Source organism: Hipposideros armiger, unplaced genomic scaffold (genome assembly GCF_001890085.2).
Source record: "Hipposideros armiger isolate ML-2016 unplaced genomic scaffold, ASM189008v1 scaffold_685, whole genome shotgun sequence".
Taxonomy (NCBI): Eukaryota; Metazoa; Chordata; class Mammalia; order Chiroptera; family Hipposideridae; genus Hipposideros; species Hipposideros armiger.
In genome coordinates this window covers 246,687-272,036 of record NW_017732035.1, presented here as the reverse complement: position 1 = coordinate 272,036, position 25,350 = coordinate 246,687, and the positions used below count along the sequence as shown (strand labels likewise).

General features: G+C 53.7%; 1 protein-coding gene across 2 annotated transcripts in view; it reads left to right on the top strand.

The window, feature by feature from the left end:
• Positions 1-17,907, top strand: part of NUDCD3 (NudC domain containing 3) — a 26,209-nt gene extending 8,302 nt beyond the window's left edge. Inside the window, exons 3-6 of one of the 2 annotated variants that reach the window (XM_019626589.1) lie at positions 1,413-1,545; positions 8,737-8,880; positions 13,243-13,431; positions 17,799-17,907. In XM_019626589.1, coding sequence (XP_019482134.1) covers positions 1,413-1,545; positions 8,737-8,880; positions 13,243-13,431; positions 17,799-17,825 — 493 coding nt within the window. In that variant the 3' untranslated portion in view covers positions 17,826-17,907. Of the gene's footprint in view, positions 1-1,412; positions 1,546-8,736; positions 8,881-13,242; positions 13,432-16,513 lie in introns of both variants that reach the window. The other variant, XM_019626588.1, reaches the window with a different exon arrangement.
• Positions 17,908-25,350: the final 7,443 nt, after the last annotated feature.

Sequence of the window (25,350 nt, the reverse complement as noted above, 5' to 3'; positions counted from 1 at the left end):
CGGGAGACTTTCGGGTGATTTGTGCCAATGTGCTAGAGAAAATTGAACAGGGTACAAGAAAATATCCTGCTAGAAGGTGCCATGTTTGTGCTGCCCACAAAAAAAAGAAATGAAACTCGGTACATCTGCAGGTTCTGCTTAGTGCCACTCCACAAGGGGGCATGTTTTCAGAGGTATCACACCCTCAAGTGCTGCTAGGGTCTTTGGTGAGTATTTCCTGAAAATTTCAGTCCACAAAAGTAGCGAATTTGTTATAAATTTTTAAAGAAACACAGTATAAAAGTTGATTTAAATGATTTAAACCCCGGGAACATGCATTTAAGCAATTTAAATGCCCCATCCTCAATGTGTTAATGTAATAACCACAGCTTCCAAACCCATCGTCCCTTTGTCACCCAGTCCCAGTGTGTGTGCGCACCTTTTCCTGATTGTCTCAGAATGTCTTTACAGTAGCTTTTCATGTTGCAGATGTGGCACTGGCTGCTGTGTCTTCTTCCTTTGGAATATCCCCTTCTTTCTGTTCCACGCGTCTTATTTGTAAAGAAACTTGGAGCTTCGTCCTTTGTCATTTCCACATTCTGGACTTGGCCGCTGGCATGTTGACTGCTGTGATGAACGTGGTCTCTGCCCGTCCTGCCCCCTGTAGACAGTGGTCAGACGGGAACGGCGTGGATATGCCGCCGCTGGGGATGCGCCTATTCCAGATCCTTCCGTGTGCAGACTCATGTTCCATTGTGGTTGCAGATGGTGATTTTCTCACCCTGTTACACCTTTTTCATTTATTATCTGGAACCCTTATAGAGGAACTTGGCTTTCCTGAAATTCCATTTCCTGCAGAACCATTTTACTTATTAATTTGCAGATTGAGTTAGACTCTGGTCCCAGCTTTTGTGGCACCTGTGCTACTGCACTTTTTCTCCAACTGCAGCTTGCTGGCCGGGCCTGTCTAGCTAGTGCTGGCTGCCCTGGCTGCGGGGTTCCCTGGGCTGTCGGCCGTGCCCTCGCGCGACCTGACGGCTGGCTTGGGCGGAGGGACGCGGCAGGTGGCCTAGGGTTGAGCAGAGCAGCAGGCACCCACAAGCCAGTTTTATTGGCGAGGCCCTTGGCCAGGGCACTGGCCTGGCTTCTAAGTTCCGTGAGTACCACAGGAACAGGCCCCGCGCTGCAGGCTGTGGTGGCGACACTTTCCTGCCATGAGGGAGCTGCACTCAGATGTCTGCAGGTCTCCCCTTTGTCCCATCCCTCGGGCTCCCCGGGAGGCTGAGTGGGTCAGAAATCGGTCTCAGAGATGCAAAAGCAAGTGAGACTGGGCAGCGCTTTGGGAGGACCAGGAGCCGGCGTGCGTGTGCACGCACTGGCGTGCGGGCCGATGTGTGTGCCGGGCTGCTGTCTGACTTCGCGTTCTTTCTCAGGGGACAGGAGCAGTTCCAGAGGAACCCTGACAGCTACAACGGCGCCGTGCGCGAGAACTATACCTGGTCACAGGACTACACCGACCTGGAGCTCAAGGTGCCGGTGCCCGAGCACGTGGTGAAGGGCAAGCAGGTAACTGGGCTCTTTGCGCTGCTTGCGCTGCTTTCCTTGGCACAAGTGTCAGCCCGTCATCTCCCTCCCTGGTCTCCACCCCATCTCCCCCACCCTCCTGTTGAAGCCGTCAGGCCGGGAGTGGGGCACGCCCGGCCACCCCACCAGCCTTCCTGTGTGGTGTGCATAGAGCTTCGTTCTCGTTGTAGTGTTCTCACGTCATATGTGGCATTTAGTGTCCACAGAAGACACAACCAGTGGGCACGGCCGCTTCACTGCTGGAGAACTGGGATCCCCCAGGGGCAGAGCAGAGACTCAATTCTGTAATGACAGGCGGATCCCGGTTCTGCACTCGGCTGAGCTCGCCTCTGAGCGGGGAGCCACGTCCCTTGGGGGCTGTCACCTTGACAGCCTGAGTGGACCTCCAGCTCCTCTAATCCTTCAGGGGAAGGGAGCCAGGTCCTGGGGAACCAACACGATTGTAGGTGGTTGTAAATAGATGGGCTTCACTGTAAAGGAAAAGACCTTCGTGCAGTGTGTGAAGGGGGACGTCACCGTGTATGAAACACTGGTTGTGCTACAAACTGTGTCCTCACTTCAGTCCTCCTGAGGCCCTGCAGCCGGCAAAGTGAGTGACCTGTCATGTTTTGTGGGTGAGACGTTGAGGCTGCAGGAGTCACTCAGTCATCCAGGCCGACGTGGATATTCAGCACATGTCCCCGCCGTGTGCCTGGACAGGGCCCTCTCCCAGTGAGGCTGGTGGGTAATGGCTGAGTGAACGTGGTGGTGAAGCTGGTTCGGCTCGGGGGGGTCTGCTCCCTGTGCACCACCCCTCCCTCGAAGTGAGTGCTGCTGCTCCCATAGAAAGGCCCCCAGGGCACGGGGCACGACACCCAGGCTGAGCTGCATGTGTGTTTTATGGAGTCTCCACCATGTGAAGTGGCAGCAGCTCCTGCTGGTCTGGGTCTGTGTGCAGATCCAGGTTGGGTAGCCTTTGAGCCTCACTGGCCGCCTGTCCTGAGGCTCCGAGCACAGGTCCCTCGCTGGCCCCCGGGCTGCCCCTGAGACAGGCTTGCCATGTGCTGGAGTGAGGCGGGGCCGCCATCGGCACCACCACTCACTCCTTCCTTCCTCTCCCCACCCCACCCCGGGACGTGTGCCAGGGCTCAGGGACCCCTGGTTGCTGGACTTCAGTGTCCAGTCAGACCAGGTAACTAGGGGTCATCCCCATGGAATTGCTCCCGCTGACCACGTCCCCGCCGACCCTGGTAAGCCATGGTGGGGCACGCTGGCCTTCTGTTGGGCTGCTTTGTTCAGCGTTTGTTAGGGTGACCAAGGGTCAGGTGTTGATTTCAACTTAATTTGAGTTTGGATTGCCTTGTATGAAGGTGAATAGATTATGAAAAGTGTTGGTGACCACTCTTCATTACTGGCTGAAAAAGCAGTGGCTTCCTGGTCTGTACCTGCCTTCCAGCTTGCCCAGGGGCCTCTGGGGCTCTCTCTAAGGACTGCGTTAAAGCCAGCCTAACGCCAGCAGGAGACCCAGGCCGCCTGACTGCTTTCTGTACTTGCTACAGCCACCCAGGGAGGCTGTCCAGTGAACACTGCGTGTCCCATGTACATGCTAGTGATTGGGGCGTCCGTGTCATGATCCTGCTGTGCCCAAGCAGTGTGTCCTGAGGGTCCTGCCTTCAGTCCTGTCGCGCTCAGGGACAGGCCGTCACACGCTTCTCTCACACGCACTTGCGACTGACTGCTGGGATGGTGTGGCCGCTTCCACCTGGGGCCTGGGACCCGCTCATTCCTGCGTTAGACGTTGCCATGCTCCGGCACCGTGGGGCTCGGCAGGTGGCGGTGGTTCCACCAGCAGCAACCTTGGAGGGTCCACTGCACAGTGGCTTGTCGGGCTGTGTCCAGGCTGGCTGGCTCGGGCCAGCACTCCGACCTCCGGGAGGTGTGGGAATGAGCAGGGAGTCGGAGGGTGGAGCCGGGACTGAAGGGGGCTGGGCCGTCAAAGTGTTGGTGTGGCTCGCATCAGTGTTTTTGTGACACCCACTGACCTAATTTACACTGGTTTCTTCTTCTCCTACGTGGTTGAGGTTTTATTTTTGAGGTTTTCTTTACCTTTTAAAGGTTTTTATTAAGATACAGTATTACATCAGTTGCAGGGGTACACCATAGTTATTCAACATTTATATCCCTAAAGAAGTGATCACCATAAGTCCGGGAACCACCTGACACCGTCCCACGCTGTCACAACATTATTGACTATATTCCCAGGCTGTACGTTTCATCCCCGTGACTGACTTGTTTTATACCTGGAAATTTGGACCTCTTATTTCCTTCACCTTTTCCTCCCCATTTTTAATTTTTCAATTACAGTTGACATTCAGTGTTGTTTTATATTCATCTCAAGTGTACAGCATCGCGGTTAGACATTTATGTAATTTACACGGTTGAATTTTTCTTTTTCTCCTTCAATAGTGGTTTTTTTCCCATGGCATTCTTATTATACTGTAACCTTCTAAGTATTCATGGTCTCTCCATTTCTTAGTGATCTAAGAGTTTCAATCATGCCTCCCTTTTTTAAAACGGGGAGAAGTTTATTTTGCATCTCTTGGCTTTTGCTGGTCTAAGGTTTTTCTGAGTTACCACCTTCTTTCTGGACTGGCTCCTTTGCAGCTGTCCCCTGAGGTACCTGTCACACAGCTACCTGTCAGCAGTGTTTATTTTGGGTTTTTTCCTTGGCATCTGTGAGGTGCCCTCGTGATGGTGGCTGCGATTGCAGCCGCTCAGCGGGTGGGCACACTTGCTCTGGGCTGTAGGTAGCTCTTGGTGGAGGGGCGGGGGTGGGAGACAATGCATGTTGGCAGAGGGGTCCTGGCCCCCTTCTCCAGCTGCAGGCTTGCGTCTCCTTTACTCACTGATTTCTGTGGAAATGGACTTGCCTCTGAAGTGTGGTGGGGGACAGAGACTGCTATGGTGAATCTCAAGGAAAACTTCTCAAAATGATGGAAAAACCAATCTCTGGTCTGAAGCACTAGCGGGGAGGGTGTTTGCCTCATCCCCTCTGCTTGCTCGCCCAGGGGAGTCTGGAGCTGGGGTCATGACAGGGGTGGTGTTGCGAGGGGTGGTGTTGCGATGGCTGACGTCAGCCAGGCTGGCTGGAAGCGTGATGTCTCACTGAACCATAGGATTTTAATACTGGAAAATTGAGGTCCGGAGATTTTTAGTCTAATCTCTCATTTTGCAGATGAGAAAGCTCTTGGAGACGCAAAGTGATGAGGCCCCGGCCCCCACCCCCGCCCCGCTTGATTGGTTGTCTTTTGAGTGGAAAATGTCATATAGTTACAGACGAAGTCATGCGTGGATGACATTGAATGACAAGTGAATTAATTTCCTCCTCAGTGTTCTTCTCTTTCCTCTGGGAGATTGTGGGCGGTCGTCGTTGACTGGTGAGGTCCTGCAGCTGGCTGCTGGGCTCACGGCCTGAACTTTTGCTGCCTTATAGTTCACTTTGATCTTCTTACCCCGTTAGAGTGGTTTTCTCTAAATTCTGATGGTTTCCAGTTTAAGCCAACTTGTTTTCCTCGGGGAAGGTCTCTTCTCTGTGGTGCTTTGGGCCCCATCTCATTTGTCAATAGCCAGCAAGCAGCCTGACCCAGTAGGAGTTTCACCCCTTGGCGTTGATCTTCCTGTTGTGTTTGATTAGGTAAAGGCACTCCCACGTGTAGCTAAGAAAGAACAGGTAGAACTTGAAACTAACCAAAATCAGGGAGATAGAACTGAGGCTGAAAATGACACTAATGTTGATTTTTAAAAACTGTAGTTTTAAGAAAGTGGTTTAGAGTGTCCCCACCACCTGCTACTAACTGTCATATGTGGGTGAGGATGGTTTGGGGTGTCGGCGGGGAGTGTTCTGGGTTTGAACCAGGTGCTGCATTTAATTACAGACGTGGTCAGTGTAATGGCTTGTAAATGTGGGGGTGTTCCTCGGGCATTTCCACACACAGCGCATTCACGTGTGTGCTGTACCTCATTTCCTGTGCAGGAAGGGACACAGCTTGCTGGGTGGTGGTGTTAGTCTGAGGGGAACCTCATCAGCACCTAAGGGTGACGACCGCTGGCCTGTTCATGAGGTCCCTGCTCCTCCTGCATTGGCACCACGTGCTGTGCTGCCCTTTGCTGGTGTCTCAGCACTTGTCACGTAGGATGCGGCCATCTGTGTGCTCTCCACCGTGCACACATCTGCACCCCAGTCGTTTCTGCTTTCCCCATATGTGGACACGCTTTCTGTTCTGGAGCGCGTCGGTGTGGAATTGCTGGTCCTGCTCCGTGACTCACCTCCTGCGGAGTTTGCTAACCTGTATTCTGAAGTGCTTGCACCGTTCTACACATCCAGCAAAAACACATCAGGTTCATCATCTCTCCACGTCCTAACGTCTGTTTTTGTTTTGTTTTGCTTTTTGTTGCCATCCTGATGACTGTCGGGCTGTCTCACTGCTTTTGGTTTGCATTTCCCTGATGATGTTGAGTGTCTTTCATGTACTTACTGGCTGCTTGTGTATCTTTTTCAAAGAAATGTCTATTCAAGGGCTTTGCCCATTTTAAAATTGGGTTGTCTTTTCATTGTTGAGTTATAAATGTTTTAAACTCTTGATCTTATTCTACCCTTGTCAGCTAAATATTCTGTATACATTTTCTCATGTTCCGTGAGTTGTCGTTTCACTTTCCCAAGAGATAGTGTTTTTTGAAGCACCAAAGTCTTTAATTTTTATAAAGTTTAATTTAGTTATTTATTATTCAGATATCTCTATTTGGTTTTGGTTGCTTGTGCTTTTGGTGTCATCTACAAAACCATTGCCTACTCCAAGGTTATAAAGATTTACACAAGAGATGCACTTAGGCTGTCTTTTCTGTTTACGTTCACTGGGGCTGTTTCTTAATGTGGGTTCTGGTTACCATCTAGTTGCCTTTTATTTCAACCTGAGGGTCTGTCTCCCTTTAGTATTCTTATAGGGCTTAAGCAAGAAAATACAGGTCTGTTAAGGATGAATTCTCTCTAATGAATTGTCTGGCAATGTCTCAATTTTGCCTTCATTTTTGAAGAATAGAGTTGTTGGATGCAGAATTCTTGGCTGACGATTCCCTTCTTTTAGCTCTGTGATTACTTCATCCCACTGCCTTTTAGCCCCCATGGTTTCTCATGACAAATCAGCAGTTACTCTTGAATATTTCTTGCATGTGGCATGTTGCTTTCCTCTTCCTCTTTTCAACATTCTCCCTTTGTCTTTGGCCTTTTTGACAGCTTGATTTTGATGCATCTAGGTCTTAATCTCTTCAAGTATATTCTACTTGGAGTTCGTAGAACTTGTGGGATCTCTAGGTTAATTATTTTGGTCAAATTTGGAAATATTTCAGCCATGATTGTTTAAAATATTTTCTGCCCTTTCTTTCCTCTCCTTCTGTGACTCCCACTGTGCGTGTGGTGGTGTGTTTAGTGGTGTCCTTCAGGTCTCTGAAGCTCTGTGTTTGTGTTTTTTATTCTTCTAGTTTGATGATTCTTCTAACTGCTGAAACCTACTTAGAAGAGACCCTCTAGTGGATTTTTCACTCATTTTTTTCTTTTGAATTCCAGAGTTTGCCTTTGGTTCTTTAAAAAATAATATCCATCTCTTTATTGCAATTCTCTACTTATGAGAATTATTCACATTACTTCCCTTTAGTTTGCACGTGATTTTCTTTAGCTCTGAGCATATTTACAACAGCTGAACTCTAGACTTTCCATGTCTGGGCTTCCTCAGGGACAGATTTTACTGATATTTTCCCCTGGTTTATGGGCCATCTTTTCTTGTTTCTTTGTGAGTCTTCTAATTTTTTTGTTGAAAACTGGGCATTTTAAATAACAATGTGGCAACTCTGGAAATCAGAGTTTCCCTTCTCCCCATGGTTTGTTGTTTTAGGACATGATGTAATTGTTCTTGTTTGTTTAATGACTTTTCTGAACTAATTCTCAGAAGTCTGTATTTTTTATTGTGTGTGGCCAGTGACATCTCTACATGGTCAGCTTAGTGGTCGGCTAATGAATGGACAGAGATTACTGGTTGGAACCGGTTAATCTCTGTTAAGAAGGTCCATGTAGGGCTGGCCGAGTAGCACGTTGGTTAAGAGTTGGCTTGGGAGCGCCAGCTTTGAGCAGCAGGGCCCCGGTTCGGATCCCACATGAGGGCTAGTGATGCTGCGCCCTCTACAGCTAAGATGGTGAACAACAGCTCAACCTGGAGCTGGGCTGCTGTGAGTGGCCAGCGACAGCGTAGGCTGCAGTGGGGCTGCATTGGGCTGCCGTGAGCTACCGTGTGTGACCTGCAGCCAGTGTGAGTGGCCAGCAGCCGCCGTGAGCTGCCAAGAGCCGCCGTGAGCGGCTGTCCAATGGCCAGCGAGCGATCTGCCTCACCCAGGAAGAGCGCAATGATAATACCAACATGGGCCAGTGAAGCGACGTCCTCCATAACTAGACTGAAGAACAGAAGGACAGCAGCTTGTCTTCCCCTTCCCCAATTCCCCAATGCTGTTCCCTCCCCCAATTCCCCAATAAAATCTTAAAATAATAAAAAAAAAGAACTCTACATTATGAAACACAAGGACTTCAGAATTTAAAAGGAGGAAGTGAAACAAATAGAAACAGGAGCCCCATATGCTTCCCGTCCCGTTACTCACCCAGTGACTCCTGGGCGCACCGGCTTTGGTGCTGGCTGCCAGGTCCACATGGGCGGAGCCCGTTCTCAGCAGCCCCTGGTTGGTCGCGGAAACCCGAGAGAGGGCGCCCCAGCACGGGGTCCCAGACAAGGGACGGAGCTCGGCTTGTGGAGCGAGTTTCCCAGGGAGCTGACAGAACCAAGGGCCTGGTCCCTGGTGAAGGCTGATCCTCAGAGGCGGCCCAGGACAGGTGCCCGCCTGCCCCTGGGACTGCAGAGGGCCTTGCGGAAAAGCAGCACTGTCACACATCTGCGTCCCACATGTCAGCTGGTCTTATAACTTAAGAGTGACCACGTGCCAATATTCTTGTTCCAAATGCCTGGTGACTCAAGGATGTCTTGTGTCTTGTCCTGTGGCGCTTGGCCAGGTGCTTTGGGGACCATTGTCCCCTCCCATTTCAGAGCGCACTGGTCACCACCTTCACACATGAAACGATTCTCTTCTGCTCTGTCGCAGGTCTCGGTGGCTCTTGGCAGCAGCTCCATCCGGGTGGCCGTGCTGGAGGAAAGTGGGGACCGTGTCCTCATGGAGGGGAAGTTCACCCACAAGGTCAACACTGAGGGCTCTGTCTGGAGCCTGGAGCCCGGGAAGTGCGTTCTGGTGAGTGTGGGCGGGGCTTCGCCCTGCCCTTGGGAATGCCAGCCAGCAGGCTGGGGGGACCTCGCTGTTTATGAGCCGAAGATTTGGTGTGTTTCCGATTCGATTACTGTTCGCTGGTGACATGTGGGGCCGTGCCCCTGGGTGAGACTGTGCTCTGGTGTGTGGAGACCGTTAGTTACGGTGCAGCTGCCAAGCCCCTGCAGTCCCAGGGGCAGAGTGTGGCACCAAGGTCACCGGCCTAGCTGTGTCTCACTAGCCTTGCAGGACCTCTGCTCCCCGACACCCTTCAGTGGCAGGCCCTGTGCTGGGCACTGGGTGACTGCGGGATGGGAAGGGCCCCCCTGACGTCTTCGCCAGATTCTGGGACCTGCAATGAGACTTGGTTGCAGATGTGACAAGTGAGGGGCGCTGTGATGGACAGCTCATCCCAGGTTACCCAGGTGGCCTGCAGTCAGGTGACAAGTGGTGAGAAAAAAGAGACAGAGATTTGAGACAGAGGTGAGGAATGAAGTGAAGTCAGGGCAGGGGTTGGGGACACGTGGCCACAGCCCGTCTCCTGGAACTTCTGGAGGGAGCATGGCCCCGCGTCACCGTAGTCTGGGACTCTGGCCACCAGACTGCGGGGACAAATGTCTTGTGTGAAGCCCCGTATGCAGCGCTGTGTAACGACGACCCCGGGACCTGGCACAGGCCTCATGTGGCAGGGTCACTGTGAGGGCCATGTGGGACAAGGGTGGGGACTCGGGTGCCTGGCACCACATCAGAGTCCTTAGTCTTTGGAACCTCTGTTGTGCCAGCATTTGGTGCACACATGCCTCTTGCTCCCAGTCGCCCCTCCTGAGCTGTGGACCCGTGTCAGCCACGCCAGGCAGGCTCTCAGTGCCAGCAGGGGTGGCAGCTAAAACCGGGTGAAAGCGCTTGCCTCCCTCCCACACGCAAGCATGTAAACGCGGCCTCCTGGTTCCCAGCCTCCCCCATGCGCCTGCATCCCAGAACCTGCGTCAGCTCCCTGTCCTTGTTTGTCCCTCTATGTGAAGCTGACGCCCTCAGCCCGCGGATGCTTTGTGGCCGAGGTGAAGCCGGTCCCCACTGATGACATGCTCACAGGTCACTTAGCATTGGCACGGTGGCCACAGACTGTCACAGGCCTTGACCTGCCTGCAGCTCCCTCGGGCTCCTACACAGGCTGTGCCCCCCACACCTCCAGTGGTTTATTCAGATGATTTTCTTCAGTCACAGGCGGACTGTAGTCCTTGGCCGTTGGCCACGGGCTCCCCCTGAAGGCGCCATTGCTCGGTGGTGTCACCAGCCCTGTGTGCCCGCCAGCCCTGGGGCTGTTCATTTTCCCCTCCCGCTGACTTGCGTGCCCCCTGCACTCGTTCCTGGTGGTTTTCTAGTGAGCATGTGCGTTTCTGCCTGAGGCTCACCGTCTTTGTTCCCTCTCGCTGGTGGCCTGGAGGCCACTGGCCCTGGGACGCGTGTCCTCATCACTTCACCACCTTTTTCACAAATGCAGGTTGGAGTGGGTTAGCATGGTGGTGACAGCCTGGAGCCCGCGGTGGAAGGTCGTCCCTGGTGTGGAGCGAGCCCCTGGCCCACGCCTCTAGGACTCTCATGTTTCTCACTGTGCCCAGATCCTTGACGTCGTCCCCAGGCCCCGGGTCCCAGTAGGAAGGAGCGCAAGTTTGGAATTAGGAGGGTGGCAGCCTGAGGCAGTACGTTCCGCAGTGTTGTAGAGAAGTGGCCGGGGGACCGAAGGCGTGTGCCAGAAGAACTGCGGCAGGCCACACTCGCAGTGGACGGGGCATGCCCCCCCCCCCCCCCCCCCCGTCTTTCCGTGGCTGTTGGGCCACCTCCACGTGCCTTCCAGCCACACCTGCACTGCAGCCCGGGTTGTCTGGCTCCTGCAGTGATCTAATGTTTAAGCTTAAGAAAAGAGTTGGCAACACCAAAAACCAGATTGCTCATACAGTGCTGCCTTGGGCGCATCCTGAGAGGCCAGTGGTCAGACGGGTCCACTGCATCCCCGCAGAATGGCTGGAGCTGAGCGGGTTCCCTGGTCTTGCACTCTTCCCCCCACGAAGTACCACCCACGACTCACGCAGGTCCCCTCTGCCCAACCTGACCCTGGGGGCAGCTGTGAGGAGCCGTCGTCCTCACGGGGCACTGGCTCCCTGAATAGAAACGAGGTTCTGTGACCAAGGCAGGAGAGGGAGGTGAGTGCTGGGGAGTCACTGGCTGGTGTGATCTCGTTCATGCTGAGTTCAAAGTTTCTCTGAGGACGTTCTTGGGGGAGTCCCCCGAAAAACCGAATCTCTGTCTGGGACCAGGTCCATGAAAGGAGCCTGGGAAGGCAAAGAAAGGAGGGGGTGTGTCACCAGGACCCTGACACCACACAATTAGGGACAAGCGTGATGGAGAGCCCTCGAGGCGCTAGGCACCCAGGCGTCTGTGCTGAGGGCAGTGGGCTCCGTCACGGAGCAGCAGGCCCTCACTGGCCAGTGCACAGCACCTGCTGGGGCCGATGGAATCGGGCAGGAACCCCTGTGGACACCACCAGGTGACGTGTGCCTGCAGGTGGGACACCCAGGAGGAGCGCAGCATCATCTGTGCAGTGTTATGTTGGGGTGCTTCCCTGAGTTTAATCAGGAAGAAACACCAGACAAACCCCAAGTGCACAATAACCTTTAAAAACAAAACAACAAAAGACAAAGTCTGTAGAGTGTCCCAGGAGAAAGGGGACAGGACCACAAATACAGGCAGCCTGCCCTGGATCCTCAGCCGGGGCACAGTAATTAAAGTGCTTCCGTGTCCTCAGGATGGAGGCGCTCATCGGATATTCGGGGTGAACGGCCGAGGTGGTTCAGAAAAAACGCCGGGTTCGCACCACGTGTTACACACTCAGGCTGAGCGTGCGCACGGCCAGTGTGAGAGGCTGCGTGGATCTAGGGGTAGGCGTGTTTTGCTCGAACAAGTCTGGTGACTTACAAGTTTAGAATTACTCCAAATAAAATGTGTTTAAGAATGAGATCGCAAATAAGCACGTGCGAAGATGCCCAACATCAGTCGTTGAGATGTGAGTTAAAACCCCAGCGACGTGTCGCTTCACGCTGGAAAGAACCGACAGCACCAGGTGCTGGTGACGTTGCTAGTGGGAGCGCGGAATGGTGTCATTAGGTCAGACACGCTGAGCATGGGGCCCAACCTCCATGTCTGGAGCAGAGCAGGCACACGAGGCTGCAGCCACGTGATTCCATCAGCAACCAGCATTGCGGACCCGACCAGCAAAAAGGCAGTGAGCGTCGGGCGAGGGGGTGGGGCGCCTGGGAATGGCCTGCGCGGCTTGGTCAGGGGCCTGTGAGAACGCCAGGATGTGCCCACACAACGGTGGACTGCACTGTGTGCAAAGGGCCTCCACAGCCCCACTTGGAAGAAGTAACAGCATGAAAAAGCCCAAAGCAAATGTTAAACCGTCAGCCGACCTCATCACAGTCGTATTTAGACCAGGATCCTTCAGCTTCATTCCCGGAACGTCTGCCCCGTGTCCTCCCAGCACTGCGCCCTCACAGGTGTCACCTGTGTCCCCATATCCTCCTCTGAGTGAGTCACTTCTCTGTCCTCCTGCATGACGGGTCTCCTCCCGTTAGTGTGGACAGTGCAAGGGGACTGCCCTGCCAAGACTCCCAGTGAGCTGCTGACTGTGGCCGGGGTGCCGCCTGGGCGCTCACCATGTGGTCCTGAGACAGGTGCCCTTGACACCAGCTTCACGCAAAGCCCCAGTGTTCTGCTTTTGTTCTCATGGTGCTGTCCCCACTTCTGGTTCTTCTGTCCCTCAGGCCCCCTCCCCAGGTAGTGCCGTGAGGCTGGGTGTGGGGCACTTGCCCTGACCGGGAGGGGAGTCGCATGTGGTGGTTGCAGGACTGGAGGATCCTGGCCAGGGATGAGAGCAGGAAGGTGCCTGGGCATGGGGGCGTGGGCGGGGGTGGGGGTGCGCAGCTCAGAATGCACTAAGCAGGTGGTCCTTGGGTCCCAGGCCCCCAGCCGACAGGAGACGGGTGCCAGGCTTGGAAGCAGCCAAGGTCATCAGAGAGGTAGGGGGTGGCCTGCCGGGACTGTCGGAAGGATATTGAAAGAGGGCACATTTGGGGTTGAGCCCCCGTGGCATCTTGGGGAGGCTGTGAGGGGGACACAGGTGGCGGGTAGCTCAGAGGCCTGGCCAAAGTGGGCGAGGGTCCTGGCGGCGGAGTGGGTGTGGGGTGGTGGCACACATGGGGGGACCCGAAGTCGCCCCCAGATTGTAGTCCTGGGGTGTCAGAGTCCGGTCGTCGTGCTGCACACTGACCGGTGTCCACCTTTGCCCAGGTGAGCCTGAACAAGGCGGGGGAGTACTGGTGGAGTGCCGTCCTGGAGGGCGAGGAGCCCATCGATATTGACCAGATCAACAAGGAGCGCTCCATGGCCACTGTGGACGAGGAGGAGCACGCAGTGCTGGACAGGCTCACCTTCGACTACCACCAGAAGCTGCAGGGCAAGCCGCAGAGCCACGAGCTGGTATGCGCGGGGCGGGGCCCGTGTGGGGGTGGACGGGCCGGGGAGGTGTGCATGGGACAGTGGGGGATGTGGGCTGGACGGGGTGGGGCGGGTGTGGGGCGTGGATGGGGAACCTCACTGCAGGGCAAGATCACCGGCTGGGTCCTGACTTGGGCAGCTCCAGCCTGGTCACCTGGTCACAGCCGGGAGAGGGCAGTGGTTTCACACCTGGACAGAGGCGCGCCTGTGCACACAACCCCAGTTGCACGGTGTGGGCTTCTAGCTCATGGGGGCCCTGTCGCAGGGCCAGCACAGGTCCGACCACAAGGGCCAGTGGGCGGGAAGTCCTTCCAAGTTACTTTGGATCATCAGAGGCCCAAGAAGTCCGTGTGGCCAGAGGCTTGTGACAGGAAGAGGCTGTGTGACAGGAAGAGGAGGTTCATGCCTGAGCAGTGCAGAGAGGGGGTTAGTTGGATGAGTACAGGGGTCCCCCTGTATCTATGGGGACATGTTCCAGGACCCAAGGGGGTGCCTGAAACAAGACAGTACCGCCCCTGTTATGTTGCTGTCCTGCACACTCAGCTTCTCACCACAGGAAGCACCTTAGCGCTTCTCGCTGGCGGCTCTGACGCGCCAGCATCACTGCTGTTGCACTTTGGGGCCGTTATTCTGTAGAGTAAGGGTGACTTGAACACAAGCAACGTTACAGTTGATCTGATCACCTAGACGGCTGCCAGGCAGGGAGTGTGCAGTGTGGGGACGCTGGACAAAGGGACGATTTACGTCCCGGGCGGGACGGAGGAGGACGGCTCGAGATTTCATCATGCTGCTGAGAACGGCACACAGTTTAAAACTTACGAATCATCTCTTTCTGGACTTTTACATTTAACGTTTTTGGACTGCGGTTGACCACAAGTAACAAACCACAGAAGGCAGAACCTCAGATGAGTGTAGATGGCTCCATTCTTCCTTGTGTTTTAATAAGTGGACTCAGGGAAGAAAGGGTCTCTTTCCTCAGATTGATTTTTAGCCCTCAGGGTTTCACATGAGCCGCAGTGTGACATGGGGGTGGGGGTGGGGGGCAGGTTGCTGCACACTGTGATTTTGTTCCTCATGTGACAAGCACAGGACCCCCTCCCCCAACGCTGGTCACCTTCTCGGGGGTCTCGTGCGGCTCCTGCAGCCTGGCTGGTTCTGTGAGTGCCCTGGGCCCACCGCCTGCAGGCCTGCTGGTGTGGCCTCCCCGTCCTCACTGCAAGCAGGTCGGTCGCGCTGGCCCCGGCTCCTCTTCACAGGGTGAGCCCTGGGCCCCAGAAGCTCAGCCGGGGCCTAAACCCTGAGCTGGCTCTGGCCTCTGTTCTCCCTCCACACGTGTCTGAATCTTCTCTCGGCCCAGCTCCTGGACCCATCAGGGCTGACAGGGCTGGGGGCTGGGACTGAGGCCGGCCGTCGGCGAGGGTCACGGGCCTCAGGTTTAGGCTGCACACATTTGCCCGTGGCCGCCAGATGAAGAGCAGCCTGAATGCTGGCCTGATGGGAAGGGGCCTTGTGCAGCCATTGGAGGTGCTGGTGTCCCCATCCGGAAGTGGGTGGGCACAGAGCCCTGACGCCCACGCGGGGAGCAGGAGGGCCCCGATCCAGATGGATGTGAAGAGGAGCCTGGGACGCACTGCGGTTCGGGGGGAGGCATCCTGGATGGCTCGCCACGCACGTGCCAGCAGCGTGCTGGCCTGGCTGCGCTCGGTGCCTTGCGGACACCGGCGGACACAGGAGCCCAGGGCTGGCAGTGCAGGTGGCATGACCTGGGATCACCCTTACCTGGCCGACCTGCTCCTGGGTGGCCAGGAGCCTCCTGCCCTTGGTCCCTCGCTGGAGATGGATGGCTTGGGACTGCGGTGACTCTGGTGGAGCATACACATGGCCTGGCCCTGCGGTGGCCCTGCTGCCTGGGCCTCGTGGGCTTCTTGGGGATTCCAGAAGGAGCCAAGCAAAGGTGGCCCGCCTCCTGGCCGTCCACGTGGACTGTTCTCCCCGCGGGCCGTGAGGGAAGCACAGCCTGGGAGCAGTTTTGGGCCTCAGAGGAGACGGCAGCGGGAGAGGAGCCACAGGCGTGGTGACACTTGGTGCTGAGGCTGCACAGCCACGGATGGTTCAGCTGATGTTCTGTTCCCTGGAGGAAAGGGGTCCCCAGGGGAAATTGGGGCCACAGGTCTACCTCAGATGGGGGCCGTGGTGGCAGTGGTACTGCGTTTCCTGAGGGGCAGGACCCTCTGGGGGGCACGGTTGAAGGCTGCCCTTAGAGTGTGAGTGACGAGACCAGTGCCACCCGGGGACGCTGCCTGCCTGCGCTGCAGCTGTGAGTGACAGCAAGTGTGCTCAGGTGGGGTGCAGAGTGCTGGGAGGCCCAGGAGGACGGATGTAGGCGGAGGCCTGGCCCACACTCCCTCTGCCAGACACCCACCCCTGCTGGCGCAGTAGGCAGCCACGGGCGTTGTCTGTGCCACGTGAGCCATGGTGTTGCCTGGTCCCTGCATGCCGCCGCCTTTCGGACACGGAACTTTCCCTGCGCTCAGTGTGTGGGTCCTGGCCCTGTGCCGTCACTCTTCCTCGTCCTCGTTTCTTGGGGTCACAAGGAGCAGAGATGGTTCCAGCTGGGGTGTTCACAGAGGAGGGAGCCTATGGCTCGGGGCGGTACCTCCCTCGGGCGCAGTGTGCTGCAGTCCCCTGGACACGGGACCTCCTAGATGGGCCACTGTGGGTCCAGGACTGGCGGGTCCACAGTGGGATCTCCTGAGGCCTCCCTCTGAGTCATGGCCCAGGTCACCCTGGATTATCTGATGGTATAGGCCTTGATGCCACCAGCCTCCTCCCTGGGCCATTGGAGTTTGGGCAGAAACCCTTGGTGAGAAGGGACAGCAGCTCCGCCATGAAGATAGCCTGAGCTTTGCTGGTGACAAGATGGAGGTGGGATCAGCATGTGGGGAGCATGGTGCCACGGAGGGTCTGCAGTCACCCCAGGCGGGTCCTCTGGAGAAGGAAGCAGAGTCCTGCCTGGCCGTGTGGGCCTGGTGACTGGGCCTAACCCCTGTGTTTTCTGTTGTAGAAAGTCCATGAGATGCTGAAGAAGGGGTGGGACGCTGAAGGCTCTCCCTTCCGAGGCCAGCGGTTCGACCCGGCCATGTTCAACATCTCCCCGGGGGCCGTGCAGTTCTAGTGACGAGAGGACGCCCATGCTGTGCCCCTCCTGCTGGGACTCGCAGGCTGGTGGCCTCACCTTCCCTTCTTTCAAGGGCGAGCGGCCTCCCCTGCCTGGCGTCTGCAGACTGTTCCAGAGCAGGGTGGGCCATGCAGGGTGCCCAGGACGTCCGTCCCAGCAGGCACAGCTGGGACCTGCTGCCCGCCCGCCTGCCCGCCGCTGTGTGTGCGCTGCTTGCTGTTCTTGTGCTGGGCGGTGGGGGTGGGTGTGCAGGGCGGGGCGATGCCTGGCGCCTGGCGGTGTAGGGACTCTCGGCCTGACCTTGCTGCGTGGTCACTGCCGTCTCGCTCGTTTGTAATATGTAGTGTCACGGAACAGTTGAAACTGAGGTCCTCGCCGGTTCCGGATATTGGGAGAAAGTTGTGGCCACAGGCACAGCAGGGCCTCCGACCCGCTGCCTTGCCTCCACCCCCAGCGCTTCCCTCTTGTCAGACCCGGTTGTTGTAAAGGGAACTGGGCCGGGTGCCCTCAGGAGCCCATGGTGTGCCAGCAGCCCCGGTCCGTTCATGGCTGACTCCCGACCACGCCATGGAGCTCCCAGCCCTGCTCCCAGCTGGGGCCTGCGACCTGGGCACGATTGCCACACACTGTAACCTGCCTGGTGGGCTCTGCCCGCCCGGCTGTGGGTCCAGCAACCTGTCTGGCAGATGGTCCTTCTGGAGGCCCCACCTCCAGCTGCATGGGTGGGCCGGCTCATCGTCACGGAGGCAGGCTGCTCGCCAGGTGGCTGGTCAGCACATCGCCAAGGGGGCGTGAGCCGGGTCTGCAGTCAGTCGTCACTGAGCTGGTCCTGGACCTTCCGCGACCCCTCTCGGCCCCAGGCCTCACGTGTACACCTGAGTCTCCTTGTCCTTTTCCTTTGGGGGTCTCCCGGAGGGACGAGGTGGGGAGTGGCACCTGACCTCAGCGATGTAGGAAACTTCGAGAGCCGTGTACTCTGGTCAGCAGTCTTTTTGCCCAATTTTATTTTCAGTGTCGCGTCTCTCCCCTCTCCGCCGGCTGTGACAGTGGCGCAAAGGCCTCTGGGAATAGAAGGGGGGCACTGGTCACACGGCTGATGGCGCCGCCCTGGGGTCTCGCGTGTGCCCTCTGTCCGTTGCTGTGCCGCTTCTGCCCTGTTTTCTTTCTACAGACGCGGCAGCAACAGATCGGACTCTGAGTTCCACCTGAGGACCGCGGGCGCCAGCCTGCAAAGCTGCCCGTCTGCGTGTGGGTTTGCAATAAATCTGTATTTAAGCGCTTCTGCGTCTGTGACTTGTGCTGCCGAGTGACTTGGCAGCGCTCCGTGTGGTCATTCCCCAGTTCCCAAACGCGTCCTGAGCTCTGCATGCAGGTGGAGCCCACAGCTCCCAGACACGTAGGGCTCCGTCCATCCCCAGCAGGCGAGCGCGAAGTCCTGCAGTGTCGGCCCGAGGCCGGGCGGGCCACAGGGAAGCAGCTCACGCCAGCTGCCCCTGCAGACCTTCCAGGAGCCAGACCTAGCTCAGGGTCCTCATCCCTTGACTCCCACCCGCCTCCACTGGACTCTCTCGACGCAGCCCCTGGAGACCCTGACAAACAGCCCACCCTTCTTTGGGGACCCCCACCCCTGGGAGGACAGCCCCAGGCCTGCTCCCTTCCCACTTCTGGGCAGGAGGGTGACCTGGCCACAGGCAGTCAGGAAGCTCACACCTTTAAAATATTAGTCTGGGGTCGGCAGAGTGGCGCATTGGTTAGGAGCTGGTTTGGGACGCCAGCTCTGAGCATCAGGGCCCCGGTTCGGATCCCGCATGAGGGCCAGTGACGCTGCGCCCTCTACAGCTAAGATGGTGAACAACAGCTCGACCTGGAACTGGACTGCCGTGAGTTGCCGGTGACTGTATAGGCTGCAGTGGGGCTGGCTGGCAGCGGGCGTGAGCTGTGGTGAACTGCCGTCCAATGGCAAGAGACTGATCTGCCTCACCTGGGAAGAGTGCCATGATAATACCAACATGGGCCAGTGAAGCGACGTCCTCCACAACTAGACTGAAGAACAAAAGGACAGCAACTTGTCTGTTCCCCTGCCCCAATTCCCCAATAAAATCTTTAAAAAATTTTTTTTACTGTGGTAAAATACAGGTAACAGAACTCACCGTCTTAGCTGTGTCCAGATGTCCAGCCCACTGGCATTAGGTACATTCACACTGACATGCAGCCATCATTCCATCAGCCCCACACCTTTTCTTCCCAAGTGGAACTCCATACCCATTAAGTAGTTTTTCATTCTCTGCTGGCGCTGAAAACGAGCCCTTACAGAAGTCACGCTTCCTCGGCAGTCTTGAAAGCATGGAGCCAGGTGGTGCTGGGCTCATCGTCACTCCGAGCCTCCCCCCAGGGCTCCCCCAGCCCTGGGCAGGGAGGGTGCACCGTGCTGCGTACCCCCAGCCAACAGCGGTCAGCCAGGATTGGGGCTGGAGGCAGAGCAGGGAGCCCGAGTCCTGAGGGACAGCAGGCTTGGTGGTGTGGAGAAGGGCCGGACGCCCTCGTAGAGGGGACAGGCCAGGTGGGGTCCAAGGGCAGGGAGGTGCAGGGCCAGGCGCTGGTCACTGAAGGAGAGGAGCCCCTGGAGGCTCTCGGATTTGGACCCCATGCAGCGGGAGGGCTGGGCAGAGGCAGGCAGAAAGCGTGTTGGCAGGGGTGTTCCGACTGCACAACGGGGGCCCAGAGCTCAGCTTTGGGTGCCTTCTGGTCTTAGGCCCCTGTCCACCCAGGGTGGACGGGGGGACACCAGGGAGAAGGAGCTGGGCGTGTGGCAGCCTGAACAGTGCTCCCCAGAACCTGTGGCTCACCTTCCATGGTCAAGGGGACTGCACATGGTAAAGATGGGGCTCAGTGAAGGAGCCTGAGATGAGGCTGTCCTGGGCTATCCGGGGGACCCCGTGTCACCACAGTCCTAAGGGGAGGTGACTGAACCAGAGGTTGGAGCTCTGCGCTCTGACGGTGGAGGCGGGGCCGCAAGCCAAGGGAAGTGGGCGCCTCTGGAGGCTGGACGGGCAGGAAGCGGGTTTGCGCCTGGATTTCGGACTTTGACCTGTAGGTCTAGGGAGAAGAGATGGGTGGTGTTTTAAGTCAGTGTGTGGCAGTTGGTTGCAGCAGCCCCAGAAATGGCCCTGGACCTCGGGCACGGGTGGTGGTGGGGGCTGCCTGATGGTGGTTACGTATGCCCGGCAGCAAACCAGCCTGGTGGCACGGCCATCGGTACCTGTCTCTGGCGCACCAGCTGACCCAGCCCTGAGCCCAGACCTGCCCCCCTGCCCCTCCCCCCCGTGCTAGCCTCCAAGTGCATGGAGCTTGGAGAACCCCAAATTTGAGCTTCCGTCGGTGGGGTTCTGGCAGGAAAGATGTGCCACGTGCCGTTGGGCTCTGAAGGTTTGGCGGGTCAAGGGGGACCGGGCAGAGCCTACTCCAGGGGCTGCAATCACAGGGGGCCCTGACCACTCGTCCTGCCCTCCTGCTGGCTGACCCCTTGGATGCTGTGCCCGTGGGGGAGCCTGGAGGGCACAGAGCATGGACCCGGGTTCGAGAAGCCCCACAGAGAGCCCCGGGCTGACTTCCCTTTGGACCAACAATCAGACATGTTTCTGGCCTTGATTTTTAACTTGTTTTGAAATAAGTACAGTTAGGGAAGCTGTGAGGAGCGCCCTGTGTTCCCCACATGCAGCTTCCCCCAGTGGCTGCAGGACATCAAAACCAGGGAATGGGGCTGGCTGAGTGGCGCGATGGTTAAGAGCTGGCTTGGGATGCCAGAGGGCCCCGGTTCGGATCCCACATATGAGGGCCAGTGACACTGCCCTCCACAGCTAAGATGCTGAACAACAGCTCAACCTGGAGCTGGGCTGCGGTGAGTCGCCGGTGACGGCGTAAGCTGTAGCCCCTGCTGCAGTGGGGTGCCATGGGCTACTGTGTGTAGCCAGCAGCCAGCGTGAGCGGCCAGCAGCCGCCGTGAGCGGCCGTCCAGAAGCCGGCGACTGATCTGCCTCATCCAGGAAGAGCGCAATGATGGTGCCAATTTGGGCCAGTGAAGCAACGTCCTCCACAACTAGACTGAAGAACAAAAGGACAGCAACTTGTCTGTTCCCCTTCTCCCAATTCCCCAGCGCTGTTCGCATCCCCCAATTCCCCAATAAAAATCTTAAAAACAAAACAAAACCGGGGAATGGATGTGGGTCCAGTCCACTGACATCAGAGCCCCCCAGTGTGTGCGCGAGCGTGTGTGCATGCAGCTCCGTGTACTCCATGTCGCCACGGGCCCCCTAGCCCCCGCCCCTGACCCCTGGGAAGCACCCGTCTTCTCTGGCGTGGAAATGGACCGTGTGGTGTGTGCCCTTGCGCACCGGCATTTTCACTCAGCACCCCACTTGGGGGTCCAGCAGTTCCCTCCTGGCTGCTGGGCAGGGTGGACTGCAGTCTGTTTAACTGCCCACCATCGAGGAACACCTGGGCAGGGCCCACGTTGTGCCTGTCGCCAGTAGGGCACCGTGAGCCTTCTTGCCGTGTTTTGTATGAGCATGTGTCTTCGCTTCTGTGGGGTGATACCCAAGAGTGCACTCGCTGGCTCGCACGTGTAAGTGTGCGTTTAACTGTAAGAAACTGTCAGACTGCTTTCAGGGTGTCACCGTCCCACCAGCAACAGAGGAGATGTGGGTGCTCCCGTGTCCCCACTGCACCTGGTGCTGTGACAGGGTGAGGGCCCCCAGGTGTCCCGCCTGCTCCTCAGAACTTGTCCACAGGGCGAGCCTGAGGCCGCAGGTTACAGATGGAAGGCAGGAGTTAGTCGATCCCAAGGTAGCATTATTGCGGATGAGCCCGGAGGGCCAGTGTAATCACAGGGCCCTTTAGAGGTGGAGTGGGGGTGGGGGCCTAGTGTCCGAGTGGAGCCCTGAGGGAGCCCGACCGGCCGTCACCACCTGCGAAGGCGGACGGCGGTCACCGGTCACCAGAAGGTGGAAAAGGCCAGGAACGGGGTTCTCCCTAGAATGTCCCTAGACCCACAGGCGCCGTCTCGGGCTGCTGACCTCTGGCTGTGACAGAACTGTTGTTTTAAGCCGCTAAATGTGTGTTAAGATGTTATTACAGCAGTAGGAAATGAATACAGGCGTGTCAGTATTTGAGCTTGAACCATTCTGATGTGTATGCTGGTTTTGCGGTGTGATTTACCCTGCATGTCCCCGACGACTGACTGGTTAGCCTTCTCAAGTGCACGTGCCAGCCATCCTTACATAACCTTCTGGTGAGATGCCTCTCAAGACTTTGACCCATTTCCTAATTGGGCTGCTTGTTTTAATGTCAAGTTTAAATTGTTTTACATATTCTAGATAAAAGTCCTTCATTGATATGTGATTTGCAAATGTTTTCTCCCAGTCTTTAATCTTTTCATCCTTTAACATAGTCTTTCTCAGAGCAAAAGTTTTTAATGTCAATGAGATCTAATTTATTATTTTCTTTTATGATTATGCTTTAGTGTGAAATCTAAAATATCTTTGCCTAATTCTACGTCTCAAAGATTTGCTCCAGTTTTGTTTTTTTTTTAGTAATTTTGTAGTTTATGTTTTACATTTGAGCTCATAATTCATTTTGAGTTAATTTTTGTGTAAGGTATGAGGTTTAGGGTTTTAGGGTGTTTTTTTCTTTTTTTGCCTGCAGATGTCCAGTTGCTCCAATACCACTTCTTAAAAAGGCTCCTTTGTCAAAGATTAGTTGGACATATTTGTGTGGATCTGTTTCTGGGTTGTCGGTTCTATTACTGCGTCTCTGGTCTACCTCCACCAAGACCATACTGTCTGATTACTGTGCCTATGTGGTCAGCCTTGTTGTAAATGTTACTCGTCTTCTTCATAATTGTTTTGGTTATTCTAGGGTCTTTCCTTTTTCATATAAATTTTAGAATAAGCCTGTCTGTATCTACAAAAATAAAAACACACAATCTTGTTAGATTTTGATAAGAATGATATTAACCTATAGATCAATTTAGGAAGAATTGACATCTTTGCTTTGTTGAGTCTTCCAGTCAATGAACATGGTATGTCTCTCCACGTATTTAGAGCTCTTTCATCAGCATTTTGTAATTTTCCTCATAGATTCTGTACATGTCTTGTTAGATTTGTAGCTAAGTATTTTGTGTTCTTTGGGTCAATTGTAAATGCTATTGTATCTTTTATTTTGGTGTCCCTTTGTTCATTGTCAGCATATGGAAATGACTTTTGTTGATCTCGTATCCTGTGACCTCACTAAACTCATTTATTAGTTCTAGGAGGTTTTTGCTTTTGTTTTGTTTGTTTGTTTGTTTGTTTTGTCTTATTTTGTTTTGTTTCATAGATTCCTTGGGATTTTATTTTCTATGTGGTCAAGTCATGTTGTCTGCAAATAAAGACAATGTTGTTTCTTTCTTTCCAATATGGATGCCTTTATTTTTATCTCCTTATTGCAATGGGTAGAACTTCCAGCACTATGCTGAGTAAGAGTGGTGAGACCAGACTGCCTTCACTTGTTCCAGAACTTAGAGAGAAAATGTCCAGTTTTCACCATGAAGTGTGATGGTAGCTTTAGATTTTTGGTAGATGCTCTTTCTGAGTTGGAGGAAATTTACCTGTATTCATAGTATGGTGATAGTTTTATCATGAATGGGTTTAGAATTTTGTCAGATGCTTTTTCTGCATACATTTATGTGATAATATGGTTTTTCCTTTGTAGCCTGCTGATATGTTATGTTATAATGATTGATTTTCAAATACTGAACCAGCCTTGTATTCCTGCAATAAATCCCATTGGATCTGCACACTGCTGGATTCAATTTGCCAATATTTTATTGAGGACTTTTGTCAAAGTTCATGAGGGAATGCTCTGTGGTTTTCGTGTGCCCGTGTGTGTGTGTGTGTGTGTGTGTGTGTGTGCGCGCGCACTCTTTGTCTGGTTTGATATCAGGGGGGATCCTAGTCTCGTAAATGGAGTTAGGAAGTGTTTTTTCCTCTCGTATTTTATGGAAGAGATTATGTAAAACTGGTGTTAATTCTTAAGTCATCTGGACTTAGAGATTTCTTTTTCTGAAAATTTTAAGTGAAAATTCCAATTATTTTAATGGTTATATGACTATTCAGATGATCTATTTCATCTTGCCTGAGTTTTGGTAGTTTGTATTTTGAGAAATTGGTTAAATTCTAAATTGTCAGATTTATGAGTGTAAAAGTGTTCATAACATCCTCTCATTATCCTTTCAGTGGCTACAGGATCTGTTATGATACCCCTTGTTTCATTCCTGATATTGGTGATTTGTGTCTTTTCTCTTTTTATCTTTGTCAATGATGGTAGAGTTTTATCAATTTTATTAATTTTTCTTTTTTAAAAACCAGCTTTTTGTTTTATTAATTGCTCTATAGTTTTCATGTTTTATTTTATTTATCTTGTTGATTTCTACTCCTTTGTATTTCCTTCCTTCTATTCCTTTGAGTTTATTTTGCTCTTTTTCTAGTTTCTTGAGGTAGACACTTAGGTGATTGATTTGCAATCTTTCCTCTTTTCTAATCTAAGTGTATTACTATAAATTTCCCTCTCATGCACTGCTTTTGGTGCTTAATTATTTATTTTTTTCATTCAGTTCTATGTATCTTATAATTCCCTTTGAGACTTCCTCTTTCAGAAGTGTGTTGTTAAATTTCCAAGCAAGATTGTCCTGTTGACGTTTCTCATTGATTTCTACTTGAATTCCATTATAATCAGAAGGTATACTCTGCGATTTTAGTAAAATATCTGTTTTTAGTAAAAAAATCTGTTAAGGTTTGTTTTATGACTCGAGATATGGTCTATCTTGGTGAATGGCAATGGGCACTTGGAAAGAATGTGTCTTCTGCTGTTGGGTAGAGAGAGTTGTAGAAATATTAATTCAATCCTGTTGGCTGATGGTATTGTTCAGTTCTTCTATATCCTTGTCCATTCTCAATTTAGTAGTTTTATCAATTGCTGAGAGTGAGGTTCTTGAAGTTCCCAACTTTAATTGTGTATTTGTTTATTTCTTCTTCAGCTCCAACATTTTTCCTTCATGCATTTTGAAGCGCTGTTGTTTAGTACCTACATTTAGGGTTGCTATACCTGTTGAGTAGATTGATCTTTTTATCACTATGTAATGTCCATCTCTGTCCCTAGTAATTTTCTTTGCTCTGAAGTCTACTTTATCTTAGCTTAATATAGCCACTCCTACTATATTAATATAAGTAATAAAATTATTTTTTATTAATGTTTACATGATACATTTTTTCCCACCCTTTTACTTTCAGCCTACTTTGATGTGAGTTCCTTGTAGACAGCATATGGTTTTTTTATCCATTCAGCCAACCTATATATATATATATATATATATATATATATATATATATATATATATTTTTTTTTTTTTTTTTTTTTAGCTGAGCCATCCTGCCACCTGTTGGCAGCTCAGCAGCAGCTCAGCTCGGGCCGGGCATCGAACGGCTGTTGCTCAGAGCTGCTCTTGAGCAAACTCTTAACCAACTAAGCCACTCGGCTGGCCCTCCAACCTGTCTTTTAATTAGTATATTTAGACCATATACATTTAAAGTAATTATTGCTACATTAGGCTTTAGTCTTAATTTTATTATTTGCTTTCTGTCTGATCCTTTTGTTTCTCATTTTTCTGTTTCTTTTCCCTTGCTTTTCTG